At 41.9% G+C, this 15,971-nt stretch overlaps 1 protein-coding gene across 7 annotated transcripts in view; it reads right to left on the bottom strand.

The window, feature by feature from the left end:
- The window catches only part of DOCK3 (dedicator of cytokinesis 3), a 185,393-nt gene that overhangs the window by 44,611 nt on the left and 124,811 nt on the right, over positions 1–15,971 (bottom strand). For 6 of the 7 annotated variants that reach the window (XM_066326884.1, XM_066326888.1, XM_066326885.1 and 3 more), the window contains exons 22-28: positions 14,597–14,678; positions 10,463–10,633; positions 6,767–6,959; positions 5,693–5,820; positions 4,619–4,765; positions 2,466–2,564; positions 286–380 (exon numbers count right to left, since the gene is read on the bottom strand). In XM_066326884.1, coding sequence (XP_066182981.1) covers positions 286–380; positions 2,466–2,564; positions 4,619–4,765; positions 5,693–5,820; positions 6,767–6,959; positions 10,463–10,633; positions 14,597–14,678 — 915 coding nt within the window. The remainder of the gene's footprint in view (positions 1–285; positions 381–2,465; positions 2,565–4,618; positions 4,766–5,692; positions 5,821–6,766; positions 6,960–10,462; positions 10,634–14,596; positions 14,679–15,971) is intronic. The other variant, XM_066326887.1, reaches the window with a different exon arrangement.

The following is a 15,971-nucleotide window of genomic DNA, read 5'->3' as shown; positions in this document are numbered from 1 at the left end:
GTGTGGGGAGCTGGGCTTGCTCCATGTGCTGGAGCTGCTGGACCCCTCACCCTCAGGGCAGCTCCTTCAGCTCTGCTGTTAACTCTGACAGTACTGAGAATACAGTGGAGTTTAACAAACCCATGAACCATAGGTTTGATCCAGAGTGTTACAACAGCAGCACAGTGAGGACGAGCATTCCAGAGCTCCTCTCTTGATCCTCACATCTCAGTCTGAGGAAAATCACTGCCTCCAGGATTTGGCTGCCACAGAATGGCAACACCTGACACCTGCTCCTCTACTTACTTGCTGGTGAGCAACCTCATCACCATCCAGTCTCGAGGAAAGACACTCATCTTCATCAGGTTCCGAAACACACAGAAAATCTTCAGGAGGAACTCCTGTCACATAGGGAAAAACAATTTAAAATCTGCAGCAGTTGCAGGTGAATCTATTTTCTTGATTGTAAGAAAGACATTTAAGCTAAGTGTGCTCTACTTGAGCTTTGTGTTGCAAGGCTATTCACCTGGAAACATGGAAGCAACATACATTGGAATATGGTTTTGTTCCTTTCATTTGTATCTAATACACAATTTGCAGCTACTTTAAAATCTTCAGTTCTACAAGGAGATGAAAATCTTCCCTATGTGCATAATTGTATTTCACTCCTCATACTATCACCCAGAGTTCCAGTGTCAATGCACAGCTATTTTCAAATACACTGGACTCATAAACACTTTTTTATGCATTCATTTTATTAATTTATCTGCCCAAATTTCTTTGGATTTATGTCACAATTTGAGAACTAACCACACCCCCAAGTCCAATAAAACTCCCACAGAGGCTTTCTAAAATAGTAACAGAAAACTCCATTTTTGGCAACACACAGCAGCAAAGAGCTCTTAGACACATTCAGCTGAATGTTTGCTTTCAAAAAAAAAAAAGAAAAAAAAATCCCCAAACCTAAAGACATTTCTGGTTTTTGACTACCTGCACCTCCATGTCTGTATAGAACAAGAGCAAAGATTAAACATGACAAGTTGTTCGCCTTGCAAACTATGATTTTGTTGTTTTGTTTTCCTTCCAGACAAAATCAAAACAGCAGAAAAATTGGCAGAGCAGGGATTCTTCAAAACCATACTACCATTATGCCTTAATGGAGGGTGTGTGATTAATATCTTGGTGTAACTGAGCTCAGAGTAAAGCATTAGAAGCTCCTTGACTTTTGGCCTCATTTTGCCTGAAGTGTAACACTGGTAAGTGGGAAGTGAATAAAATGCCTTTCCTTGCCAGAAAAAGTATTTGGAATATTTTAACAGCCATATTTGATGGGGGGAAAAAAGGGTAATATATACAATCTTCAGCCTTTGTGATACTCTTGGAACATACACTCAGATCATCAGATACAGTTCTTTTGGGCATAAAGACAAATTTTAGTTCAATGACCTTTCCACAAATGTGACATAGGAACTATAGTTTAGATGGCTTTTAAAATAGCTACTAAAATTTATTATGAATTATTTTCCAAATAATTTTCCCATGAGCAATTTGAAAGTTACCAGAAAAGCAGTAATCTCAGATAATTATCAACCTGAGATACACTGAACTCTGCAACCTAAAGATAAGAATTTTATCATTCCAATTCATCTCCCTGATTTATTCAGCTTCTCTATATGCACACAAAATATTTAAAAGCTGAAAGTCTATCCAGAAAAGACTTCTCCGTGCTTCTTCATTTCATTTGTTAAGATAACAGACATTCCTACCACATTACATTGTTCTTATTGTGCATATTTGAGTGCCATGCTAAAGAAAATAGTTTTATATAAAAGCTTGTCTTTATTTATAGGATTAGTCTGACTCTTAAACAGGCTCTTCCCCATCGAAGTTGAGGTAAGAAGTTCTGCTAGTGTGAGATGTGCCATTTCAAAATGTCAGAGGCCTGTGCCCCTCACCAGCCCCTGCTGTTCATGGGGAGCCATAACTTAAGCTGATGTTCACAAAGCATGTAGCAAGTGGAGTGGTAAGGTTACAGCTTCCCCCCAAAAATATTTCATCTGCTGAGACATTTGTAACCCCCAAAAGGCTTGAAATTCTCTTCTGGCATAAAATCAATACCCTTTGTAAGAAAGCTCCAGTGCATACTGAACATGTAGTAAAATGCTTTACAACAACTGACTTCACAGTCACAGGATTAAAATCCCCAAGTTCCTCTGCCTGTGTGTTATATGTAACAATTACAGTATCCTTTATGTCCAACAGCATCTATCCTGGGACTCAATTTGCTGTCACAAAGATAATTCGGTGCCCTGTGGTCTTAAATGTGTTTTGCAACACTACACCAGTGATTCTAAAAGTAAAAGGAAGGTCCCTGAACAGAGTGCCGGTGGATGGGAATGATTAACAGAGCTAGTGATGCTGGAGGGATTCCCCTCTGCTCTCTCATTCTCAGGGAATCACCTGACAAACACCACATCCTTTTGTACCTTCAGCTCATCCTTGCTTTGGAAGTTGTCCAGTAAGTGCTGGAAGTGAGTGTCTGACATCTGACGAAGCAAAGATAAAAGGCAGGAGACATATTCTCCCTGTTGACCAAATGAGAAACTCTTTCATTCAGACAATCTGGAATTTCAGAGATACAAAGCTTAACCCGGGGGAAGGTATAAAGGGAGGGGTCTGAAATGGCCCCAATGCCTATGAGGGGGCAGCTGACATGCACAGAGATTGAAAGTACTTCAGGTTAACACTTCCTGAGTTACTGTTAATATGGGGATACACCTCCAGGAGGCTCCTCCACAGATGCCAGTTTTAAAGGTCTTTTAATCAAAGCTGTAGTCTAACAAAAAATAATTTAAAATTATTAATACAGACATTAACAAATCATCCTCCAAGCATGCAGGTTTTGACAATACCTTTTCAGTACTTTACATATACAGTGTCTGTGAGAGGTGTGACTGCAGCTCATGCCAGCAGACCAGCAATTATTTGAACTAAGTGACTCCAGCCACTAAAGCAGGTACAGTTTGGGGTCAGGCTGGGCTACAGAAGGTGACTGAAAGCTTGTAAATATATGGCTTATTAGTGTTCACCAAGGTATGTGCTGTTAGAGCTCCAGTCTTGACAGGACTGCAATCAGATTTTCCGAGCACAGTCGGGGTAAGCCTACATGAGCTACAATTACATTTCTGTAATTCTGCAAAGCAGATACACCCTAACCAGTTACCACAGTATCCCAAAGTGTTTTCCAAACAGGAGCTCCCCCATTTTACAAATCTGAAAGTAAAGCACAGAGAAGGTAAGCAATCTGTCCAAGAGAACAAGCAAAGTGGTGCCAAAAACATCAGGACTGGGTTTGTTGACTGCCAGTCCCTTGGCACAACACTACTTTTTTTTCTGCAACAGAGAAACTAATTTGGAAAATGCACAAATCTAAGCCATATCTAATAAGAATCCACATATCACCATGCTGTGAAATGTAAATTGAGGAGCAAATACAAGGGACTGTGCCTTCCATTTCATTGCTTTTGTAAATGGCTCAAGCATTTTATTGTTTTTGTAAATGGCTCAAGCATCTTCCCAGAAGCTGTGACACGGGTTGTTGCAATAAACTTTCCAGGGCTGAACTTCACCAGGAAGAAAGATGTGTGCTTCTGTGTGGGCTGGCATGTGGTAAACAGCAGTGAGCCAAATGACAGCAGTAAAAGGAAACTGAGATATTACTGGACATTCGCAAGCCAGTGCCTTTCTTGTCCTGTATCAAAGAAAATCTCGTTATCTGAGCTAACAAGGAAAGATCCAGCCTTCTCTCTTTTGTGAGAAGTGCACCCTAGTGCACATCTGTCCCCAGCAGCACTGCTGAGGTTTCAGCCATTTGCTAAAAAAAAAAAACAAGTTTAAAAAAAAGGATGTTCCGAACAGCACCTTAACATCCTACATTGTGCAAAAGCAGCATTAAAGACTCCAACAAACAAAAATACACTAAAATAGGCTAGGATAGAAAAGAGCAGAAATCCAGGAACAAAGAAGGCTGAATAGCAAAATTCTCTTCTTTTTCTTCTCTTCCACTGCATGTCAAAGAAAAATCTCTTCCCTGTGGCAAAGGCTGGGAGCCTGGATAAAGTGGTGGCTTCTCCCACCAAGCTCAACAGCTCACTTGACTTTGCATCTCTTAATTTCTTTTGAAAAAGCATGTTGTGTTTCATTTGCATGAAATAATCAATCACCCTGGACAAAAGCTCTCCAGGGTGTTAAGCAAAAGGATTTAACCACAGAGCACTGTCATATCTTCAGTTTTGGGGTCACAACCTGATACTCATTATAGCCCTTGGTGATACCACCTTAGGGGTGAAGCCCCAGGCAGCTCCCCAGTACCTCAAGTCTTAAGCAATAACTCTCAATCCCAGCTGCAAAGACAAACAAGAAAATAATCCGGGAATCCACTAAAGCTTCCTGAGCTCCACTGCTCCCTGCAGCCCTCACTAGTGCAGGGAGGAAGGAACGGGTTTGTGGCTTATTAAGGGAAAGAGACAAAGCCCTGAGCATTCATGCAGCAGAGATGATGATGAGGTGCCAGTGGTGGTGAGGGACTGAACCAGAGGTTAGAGAAGCAGGAAATAGAAAGTGATTGTTAGTTACTAACAGTGATTTCTGCTGTGCACTGCGGGCAGCGCTGCCCTCTTACCGCCTCCTGAGACTGCGATTTACTCATGATTGTGAGCAGGGTTTGTAACAGCACGTCCAGGAGGCTCTCCACCATCATCTCAACCTCCTCCACGACATCCCCCTCCTACAGCAAGTGGTGAGCAAACAGTTAGAAACTGGAGAGATGGAACAGGTAAAGACAGTTCTGCTGACTCAGTCATACCACAGGCTTGCTGGGACAGAGCTCACAGAAGTACAAGCAAATTCCTCATTGGTACCAGATCCTGTTGTTCTGTCAGTGCATGTGTGTTACCTCGACAGCCTTTGATGGAAACATTCAGGGTCACAGCCATAAAGGTTAGTCTATAATCAAAGGTCTAGAACACAACAGGAGCAAATTACGTTCAGGAACCTTTCCCATGTCAGTATTATTTTAGCTTATTTCCATGATACCTTTCATCTCATTCCTTTCACACAGAACCATGACTTGTAATTGGAAATACACATCGGTATGAATTATATTTAGTATCACAAGCTTCCTACTTTAGTCAGGTGGGGGAACTTCACCACCCCCTCCTTGTGAGACTTTGCTTTACATGATCTAGTTACCATCTGAGATCAGAGTGTTATGACCGTCAAAGCTGGGTGTTGAAACTCAGCAGCAATTTCCAAAAGTAAGTGGGATTTCATTGATTGGATAATTTTAGAGTATTCTTTTCATGTGAACCACAAAGTGCTAGTTACTGTCTCTTGCAGAACTACAAGTCCTTGAGCTGTGTACAACTTTTAAACTCCTCTGGCGTCTAAGCTCTGGGCTTGCTTAGATGAAAATGAAGAAAATTAAACAGTGTCAAAGCTGGTGAGGGTGTATGTGAGTCCCCCCTCCTAACAGCAAGCACACTGTGTATCGAGGATGCTCTGAGTCACACAAAGAACCAGACCTTCATTTCAGATGTTCTCCTGCTGGCAGCACAATCTTGTTTTTAAAAGGTACTTTGAAAAAGCTGTCTCACTCTTCATTTTACTAAATCAGTGGTGCAAATAAAATATTAAAATCAAGTAGCAGATTTACCAAAGAACTGGTCTTGATTATGGAGAAGATACTACTGAGGATCCCAGAGCAGATCAGCAGCTCCTTCTGCTGTCGAAGGTGAAGGTGAATGTGGTGAAGGACCACAGGCAGCAAGATGCGCCGGGACTCTGAATGAAGGAAAATTGTTTCAAATGCAAGGAAAGAAAACATTTACAAACAATTACAATGGATGGTTTCAACAAAATTCTGTGGTGTTATCACTGTCACCTTGTACTGAGTACAACAATTGAAGTGCACTAACTTGAGGTCCTCTCTACAGGAAAGAGAAACCCAGTGGAGCTTTCTATCTTCCACTTCACTTTCATATTTTCTTTCATTCAGACCTTTATGAAATACACTCACAATCTTCACTCATTTTCCACTGAGTTCTTAAAGAGTTTTTAAAATTCTGTTTTTAAATCATATGTAAGCAATGATATATTTAAGTAAAATTTTAAGAATTAAAGAGTTACTAAAGTGTTGAGCTAAAGAAATACTAAAGTTACAACATAAAGAATAAAGATACATTAAAGGAATGTGGTGGGTTTCTCACATGACTATCCTCCTGTTTCTCAGGCATAAGCTGGCTGGAAAATAAGTTTTCTTCCTGTCCTGATAAGAGCAATGCAAAGTGTAAAGTGAGATCTGGCAGTTTTAAAAATTGAATTGATTTTTTAATGTATGTTTATCAACCTTTAATAGCTACAATTTATCTAGGATGGATTTATAAACATTTCCTACCTTAGTGAAACTTGTAAAGTATTTGTGTTGAACAGAGTTAACAGTTACAGAATATTCTGAGTTGGGACACACAAGGATGATGTGTGTATACAGCTCTGAAGTGAAAGCCCTTGTGAAAAGAGGGATCAGCCCCACTATGTTGGCTTTATCAGTACCCTGCTCCAGCCTAGTGAACGAATACATTTACCAAGGATACTGCCAAGAGAAATAGCTACCAATCTTACTGGCATTCGGCGGGGAGCTCTCTCCAACAAAGCCACTGCCAAAGCAGTGTTGTAACAACAACCCAAGGCGCCGCTGCCCCGGCGAGCAGCAGGCTGAGCCCCAGCTGACCTGAGAAGGAGAAGAGGCGGCTGTCGACCGTGCGGGCGATGGACTGGAGCTTCACCACGTCCATGGACTGGCCGATGTGCACGGTGCTGGGCATGCTGCCCAGAGTGCCCCGCACGAACTCCGCCACCTCCTGCACCGTGAACATCTGCAGCAGCTCGTCGAAGATGGCGGGGAACGAGTTCAGCAGGGCAGCCTGCAGGTACAGGACGGGGCTCAGCACCTCAGTGTGCCACCTGCAGCTCAGGGCACTGAGGTGGGAACAGCAGGAACACTGAGTGAAGGGTCTGCACAAAGCCACTACACACTGTGCTACAGCTGGTGCTCGTGGTTTGTGGTACCTGGAGCGCAGAGGGAACAAGTCACATGTAGCACAGAAAAATCAAGTGCTGCTGCAATAGTAAATCCTAGGATAAATTGTGCACATAGATATGGCTTCAAAAAGCTGTATTTTAGAATACAGCTTATAAAATAGAAAAAGAAATTGAGCTATCGGAGAACAAAAGATAGTCAGTTTTTGGACTAGTTGATTTACAAGTTGATTTACTAGCTGATTTTTGGACATAGTTGATTTACTTTTTTCAGTTAACACAACACTTGCTCCTAATTAGAGTTCCATACCATTTGTTTGTACTAAGCAACTACCTAAGACAGTTAAAACTCTTCAGAAAATATTCTGAAGTGAAGAACCTGCTGACAGACCTTTAACCAGCTCTGCCATGTGACATTCCAGGATTTCTGCAGCAGGGGTGGGTCCACGTGAAAGAGGCACCACATCATGCGAGTGTGCATGTGATTCTTGCAGTAACAGATATTTCCAGTAAGCTGGAGCTATCCTTGAGAGTGCTTCTTAAAGTGCAGAAATGGTGTCAGCACAACAGCAACAAAAACCTCTTCATGTCCTAATTCCTGGTTTTCGATTAATTTTTTTCACAAGAGTAGAAAATTCCATGCATCACCCTACGCTCAAGTTCTGCACACTTGGAGTCCTATCAAACAACTGCCACCACCTTTCATGTTTTAAAATTCTTCCCTTCTTTTACATCCTACCCAAGCTCCACACCTGCTTCCTCATTATAACTATTTAAATTCCTGGATGGTTGCTTTCTTGAACCAGCCTCACCTCCACTCTTCCCTGCCTGACATTCCCACCTCCATTCCCTGAAGCTCTCCACACAAACCCCCAGTGATTTCCTGCACAGGTTCAGGTTTACCAGACTTCACTGCAGATCTCTGTTCAGCTTTGCCCTTCCAGAGTCTCATCACTGTCAGTATTTCCTTTTCCTCAGAGATTTTTTTGTTTTCTCATTGCATAAACGTTTCTGTATCTCTTCCATACTGACATAACTCTCCTAATCCATACAATCCCAGCCTCCTTTGTGAAGTCTTTTTTCCTTCAACAGTAAAATCTATTTAATAGTATTTGAGCAAAATCAAGTTATTTTTACAACTAACATGGTAGAGTCCATTAAATTATTTTGAATATAAATTTACTCCTTCTTTCACTCATTCTCTCTCAAAATCTTCTTTTGTTACAATCAACTCAAATTACACAAACGCCCACAAGGCCTCCTGGGTGTTGTCACCTATTTGTTCCTGCATACCTGCAATGTACTAACAAAATAAATAAGTATAAATAGTTTCACTGGCTCCTGATACTCTTGGAAGGCCATAACAGCCACAAATCCAGTCACTGTCTTTATCTTTGGGATAATATAAGTGAAATTGCAATATTGGCCCAACAAATCCTTACAGGAGTTTTCCTAAAGTTTCTATTACTTAGAAAGTACAAGGATTTCTGTATAACCCCTAGCAGCCCAAGGGTAGGCACAGGATCTCTTCAGGAAGATTTGGAGCTGTTCTGAGGGGACATAATTTCAACAGTTCCTTGAAGGATCCCATTCTTGCACAACACCCTAAAATATGCTGGAACAGAACTCATGTCAAGCTAATTGCCTGGGAGGAAGGAAATCAGTTTTACTCTCATTGCTGGAAAAAATTGAGATACTGAGATCTCTCAAATATCCTGGAGAAGAGGACAAGTGTGAGAGAAATTATGTTTGCCAGGGCTTCAAGCATTTCTGTGGGTATTTACCAATTGTCCAGAACTAATAATCAAATAAGTAACAAATGCTTGGCTCCTCCAAACAATTTGACTTATATAAACTTGTGTACACCCTCAGTACTGTCTTTTTGGTGTGTGGATGCCATAAATTGCACAAATAAATGACACATTCCTCATCTCCAAGTTTTTAAGGACTGGCCAGGTAAACATCAAACTCCAGTTTATACGCAGGAAAAGTGTTTGGGGTAGGGTAAAGAGATTAACCGGGAACATCCACAAGGAAACACTTGAGCAGTCCTGGGGATCATTACTTACACAATTAAAGGTCGGCCTTGTTGTGCCCCCACATTTTTGTGGGGCACCTGTCCCGGCTCCGCTGGCCTGCCCTCCAGGCTGGGGGGCCTAGGGGGCAATGGGATCAGGGGGCAACACAGTGGCAAGGGGGAAACAAAAAGTAAACTTTTCAAAGATTCAATAAGGACAGGCTTTACAAATTACAAAACTCCAGAGTAAGAAATACCACAGTCAGAGAAAGGAGGAAAAAAATTAAAAAGAGAAACAAAGAGAAAAAGGGAAAAACCCCCATCCTCACAGTGACTCTCCCTCTATATTTGGGACCAACACGAGTGGAAAACATTCAGAAGACACTGTTTCCATTCACCATCACTTTGTCTGCAAAACCCTGTGCACCAATTTCTCTTGTTCCTGGCACATCTTATTAAACCCACTAAAGGGTGATTAAATAAAACATTAGAGCAGCTGTTCTCACATCTTTCAGAGCAGCTCCTTAAGAAAGAGATCACTCCACTGGCAGCTTCCTGAACCAGCAGAGTCACTGCTTGGCTGCAATGTTCACAGCAGCTGCTTCTTTGGCAAAATACAGCAGGTGTTCCAAACATCTGTAATTCTACATTAGTGATTACAAACCACCTTCACATTACCATGGAGCTCTGGGTGCTCCCTTCTGACATTCTCTGAGCAGAGGCATAAAACAGCATTTTTGACATTTAAAACTTTAATGCAGGAGTATGTAATGCAGTACAGTGCTCTTTAAAACTGAACCCAAAACTCAGCAGCATCCTTTCTCACTTTGAGTGTTGTCTTCAGCCTGCATGGAGTCTCCATAAAGTCCTCTGGGCCATATGAAATGATACATTAAATACAAGTATGGGCATCACAACATGTTTGTGGTCAGGCTGCACGTGAGTCTGACTGTAACTTCTGCACATGTTGCAATTGTTTATCTGAGTGCAAATACAACAGTTGAAATTCTCACTGTGATGCTGCTGTGACTGTAAGTATTGATTTGAAGTACTATAATGAAGGATTGAGAAATTCTTAAGGCCAACCATAAGATGTAGGAATGAGAGAGACTTGAAAACAAAGTTTCCTCCTGCAAACAGCAAAATTTTCACTCTTATGTGAGAAGTCACTTCCTCTTAGAGTGCCCCCAGCTCATCTGTGCAAAGCTACTGTCTAATGCCATTAATGGGTGTCTTGTATCCCAGCATCACCAGCTTGTTAGGGGGGAAAACTCCACTGACCTGCATTTAACCCCCATGTACCCACACCCTGTATCCATGCAAGAACAGCTGCCTCGTGGTGTGCCAATGGGAGCGTAGGAAATAGCAAACCTGTGTGAAGATGAGAGTCTCAGAGCTCCTGCTGTCCAAGCTGAGCACAAATCTGATGGACTGGAAAAGCTCCTGGATGCTGGAACGGAACTGCTCCTCCTCCATTCCACAAGTAGCTCTGGAGTAAAGGATCCGAGATTGGACAATGAACTTGAAAAGATATTCCAAAGCCTTAAGGAGCAGGAGAGGAAGGAGATCAAGACAGAGAAAAAGAGAGAAAGAAAATAAAGGAGCTTTAAAGATAACCAGGAAAGACTCTACATGCATAATAACTAAAATCTTGAGCTTCAGAAAGGAGAATGAAAAACAGGTTATTAAAGTTATATAAGTCAGTTGAGGAAGAGCTGCTCTTAGGCAAGTACCCATTCTCAACCAATACTCTTTGTTCCTTGCATGTCCCACTAACAGAAAAAGTATGCATTTACATCAAAGAGACAAATCTGAGTTATATAATTTGAGGAAAATTTTGGTCAAGGTAAGAAACATCTGGTTTTCTCACGACTTGGCACAATGACTGAAGTGTCTGAAGAAGCTGTTCTGTTTTCTTTCAAAATTTTGTAAATGGCATTATTTAGAACAGCATTTATTTGGCAGCAGGGATCACATGGTTCTGAGCAGCTGTAACAAGTCACTGCCCTATCAACAGTTCTGAGACACCAGCCCAGCAAGGTGACACTTCACACACGTCCTTGGTGTTGGCTGTGCACAACTGTCAGTGCCAGAATGCACCAAATACCAGGGACATCACTCCTTCCCTTAGGGCTTAACAGGATCCACCAGCAAAGCAGGAAAATTCATAGTCTGATGATATCCTCAAAATCCAGCACACGAAAAGAACAGGCTGGAGATTCAGCAATTATAGGCTGTACAGAAACCTTAGTAATATTTCACTGTATTCCATGGAAAATATCCTTGTTTCACTTCAAACTGGAAGTTAATTCAAACACAAATTTTGGTCCCAAGACATATTTTTGCATCCATAAGAGTCCCTCACTGAACCACCACCCAATATGCACAAGGATGCAATGCTATGTTGTAAGTTTTAGAATGCCACAGCTTTAAGGATATTGAATGGGAATGTGAAACTCCTCATGAAGCCATCATGGATTTCAAAATGCCATTGACTCTTAGAGCATTTTTTTCCCCCAGAAATAATGGCAACTTTGGTAATCCAGCAGTTATTATTTATACTCTTGTACTAAACCCTCTCCCAGTGAAGCTTCCTTACACCAAAGAACTTCATCAGGAAATATCAGCTGCGTTCCTGGCTCGTTTCCAGACAAAGGCCAGTTGGTTCCCAGTCAGCTCCCCAAGGCTGACATCCCTGTGCTGACACCAAGCCCAGCACACGCAGTGCTCGTAGGAGCTGCTTTGGGGCTTCAGTACAGACAGCCAGAAATCTCATCTGAAGGCTCATAACTTCAGTGGGAGGATTACATTTTGCAGTTAATCAGAGCACTCGTGTGTGACCCTCCATAATTCCCTGTGGAAGGTGAGGTAACAGGGCTCAGAACACTGCACTTCCTTAGCACAGACAATGAGCCCACACAGTCCCCAGTGTTGGCACATATGGCTGGGATGCTAAAAACACAGACCAAGTCTTGGTACCACAAGTCAGCACCAGGACTAACTTTGACTCCTACTACATGTAACATCACAAATCTGATGTGTATTTGAGCCTAAAGACATACAAGTGCACTGAGATAAAATCTCAGCCTTCAGTGACGTTTGGCATGATACAAAAGGTCAGTGTCAAATTAAAGTAGGTCCCTTACAAACACAGTCTGTGTGCACGTTCAAGTAATATGTGAGCACCTCTACCCTGTGGCCAGCAGAGAAGGTTCAGGGAAAACCTCCTGAGGGAGGAAAGCCCTCGCTGTTGGTTTCCTAATCTAGGCAAAACCCACCTATAGTTCTGCTGGAAGATAACTGAAACTGGAAGGGCATTTCCTTGACACAGTTCCTTAGTTCTTAATTTCCTCAGGGACAGCAAGACTGACTGTGAAGCCATTCATGGAGACTTGGTTACAGAAGCCCCCTGAGAGGCACAGGCAGCTTTTCCTAAATGCAACTTTCGTGGAGCTTTGTATTGGGCACAATAAAGGAGCATGATGCTGTGTTTAGGCAGAAATGTCCTTTCGGTTATAGCTCCTCCAAGTTGCACAGGAGGTTTTGAGGATTAAAAGCAGTCTTGAGGGAGGCAAGACATTTTAGAAAACCTCTAGAACTCTGCTAACGCCAGTGTTTGAAATCAGAATGCTCTGAGACATTAGCATGTCCATCATGAACGTACATGAGCAGCCAGGAGCCATAAGAGTGCAGAGTATTCCAGCACCAGCTTTAGGGCACTACACTGAACAGATAATTCAGGGAAAAAGGTATACAGAGCTATCCTGTTCTCTCAAAGACCTGCTAATGCAAAGAGTGTGGTGAACACATCAAAGACCACAGAAATCCCCAGTGCTAGAATCTGGTCCTAGTAATGACACGTTAGCAATGATAATGTCTTTGGTACGAACTTGTTCCAAATGCCTGAAATAAAATCTGGGAACAAAGAAGGAAATCAATCACTTCACTGTAATGAGAGAAGATAAAGACCTGAATTTGGGCCTGCAAGAGGTACCTGCAAAGGCAACTGTCTGAATAAGATGTGACAGCAGTGTGGGTGGCAGAGGATGTGCTGTCAAGTCTGCACAAACTCTGCTGGTAATTTTAATTCCTGTGCTTGGAAAGGCTTGGGCTGTCAGGTCTGCAAACTGACCTCCCTCACAGAGGGAACAGCCACGTTCCAGCACTTGAGAGCCCCAGAAAGCAAAGAGATGCCTTGGAGGCCGAGACACAGCGTACCCCATTCACAAAGTCACTTCCCTAATCCCAGCTGCATTCCAACATTCCCGTCGTTACTAATTCCAAACAGGACTGCTATGAGGCTCAAGAAATGCAGATCACATAGGGACAATATCCTACATCTCTCTCTGCTGCACTGCATAAAGCACTAATCAGTGGTTTGAGAGGCAAGAAAACCTCCTCAAAGTCATTCCAGCTGGAGATCTTCCTCTTATCTCATAACTTTAATAGCTTTTTTTGCAATTAAGAAAAAAAGAAGTATAAGGATATTGTATTTCCCTATTAAAAAAAAAGAAGAATGAGAAAGTTGCTAATTCCTTGAAAAGACATCTTTGCCCTATTTTTACCATTCCATATGAATCTGTGGTTGAAAATTCCAAAGAAGATATTCCTAAGCATGTCAATACAAAGACAAAGCAAGGACTGGTGTAATGCCCTTGTATTATGTGAATAGGATCCTAGCAGGGGATCTGGGAAGTGAGATGATGTACATGTATTTGTACTGGCAAGTGACAAAATCCAAGTGCTGATCACTGCCACTGCTTCTGGTTCTCCAAGTGCCCAGACCCAGGTGTTAGGACACCAGTCCCCTTGGAGGCAGAAGGTGCAGGTGGGCATTCACTCAAAGAAAAACATACTCCTGCAAATGTTGGCATCTTATATTATGCACTTAACACACTGACTTCCAGGCTTACTATTACACATGGTTACATGAATACTTTATTTATGCTCCAATTTCTCTGTAATAGCACCAAAACATTCCTGGTGTTTCTCATAGCTGTGCCTCTCTGGAACATCATGCTCCCATCACAGAGCTATAGGTCAGGTGCTGTGCTAATTCTGAGGATTTCCATCCAGACAAAGACTCATTTATCTGCTGCCTAAAATAGTCCTGGACTTCAAGTCATGGTACAATGGAGCTGTGTCACAGCCATAAATGAAGAGCAAAACTTTGATCCATAGCACCTATGCCTGATACACTCAAACCTACTGCTGCTTGGAGGGCAAGGTGCAGCCCACATCAACAGAGTAGCCCACTGGCCTACTGGATGTAAGTCCCACTTAAGTTCTCCACAGGGTTGCAAAAGGGCTTAAGGGGACTTCACTCTTTCAATTTTTTCGGCACAAGAATGAATCTCCCTCTAAAACTAAAATTGTGGCTATATATATAAAAACCTGGTTAAACAATTACAGGAAGCCAGTGCCACACTACCCTTGATCCCATCTCCTTCCAGTGCCCTTCTGTGGTCCCAGAGGAAGAGAGAGCAGCTCCCAGTGGATACCTACTCTCATGGCCTCCTGGATGTGGTCCTGGCGCACGAGCTCGGCCGAGCGGTCCATGTACCACTTCAGACACCGGATCAGCTCCCTGGGAACAGGCAGTGAACAGAGACCTTCAGCACCACTTCTGACACCCATCACACATTCTGGGTTTAGGGGGAGATCTCTAAACAAGTCTCATTTCACTTTATTTCAGTGGTCAGTTACAGCTGTCCTGGATAGTATTTACATTTAAGTTTCAAAACCAGAAAATTATTTCTTATCTGTAATTGACCTGGACCATGAGGAACACTAAGAGAACATAAAAAAGAGGTTTAATTGGAGAGATAGCTTTGATAAATGCATGCTTCTAAGACCAAAATATACTTTTGTTTTATATAGGAAATCCCAGCTCTCGTCTCAGTAAGAAGCTTTTCTTGAAACTGAGATCACAAAGAAAATACCTGCATCGGTTTTGCTAAGTAGAGGACACCATCTGTACTAACTTACAAAGCTGTATTAAATCCATGTTTTATTTCAGACATCAGACTACCAAAACTCATTTGTTTTGTCTGAAAGAGGTGCTAATTAACACAAAGCAGAACACCTTTTTACCCTCTGAACGTGACTTTCACGTTCAGAGGGTAAAATATACGTCTTTCAGTGTTGTATATTATCTATGGGTTTTCACCTACCATTGATTATTTTTATATTTGTTTTTAATTACACCAAAATGTGAATTGCTTAAGAGAATCAAAAGGAATTATTAGCCCTTTTTTATAGTTTACCATGGCCAAAGATAGAATATACTCAGATATACAAAAGCAATGGTCTAAAAGAAAGAAAAAACAACATCCTGAAGGGTGGCTGTTACTGCTTTCAAAAAGTCAACCTCATTTTCTGAAGCAAGACTCTTTCCAATACCAAAAAATAAGGCAGAATTTTTAAAGTGTCAGTGAAATTTAGATTTCTGATCGACTGAAATAAAATTGTAACCAAATAGAACATCTTATGTGAATGCCTGTCTACTTTAGAAGTTAAAATTAGTTCTCTAATCTTTCACATAAGTCGTGTATCCCAGCATCCTTAAGATGAGGAATGCATAAGCTCTTGGTAGCTCATTTGTATGGACTACAGACTGATAATGAGTTGTTGCTGAGTGTCTTTCAGCTAAAAAAAAAAAAAAAAAAAAAAAAAAAAAAAAAAAAAAAGATTTGCCAGTCCAGAGAGGCAAGAGAAATGCCCAGTGTGCCCATGCTCAGCCACTGGTGACATTTGGCAGCTTTTCCCTTCAGCTGTGCTGGGAAACTTCCAGGTGAGCAGCTCCACTTTTGGGGACACTGCTGCCAGGAAGGCCGTGATCCTAATGGTGCCCCCATTCCCAGGCCTGGTGATGCTCTCT

This window comes from Sylvia atricapilla, chromosome 11 (genome assembly GCF_009819655.1).
Source record: "Sylvia atricapilla isolate bSylAtr1 chromosome 11, bSylAtr1.pri, whole genome shotgun sequence".
In the NCBI taxonomy this organism is placed as follows: Eukaryota; Metazoa; Chordata; class Aves; order Passeriformes; family Sylviidae; genus Sylvia; species Sylvia atricapilla.
This window is presented reverse-complemented; position numbering and strand designations above follow the sequence as displayed.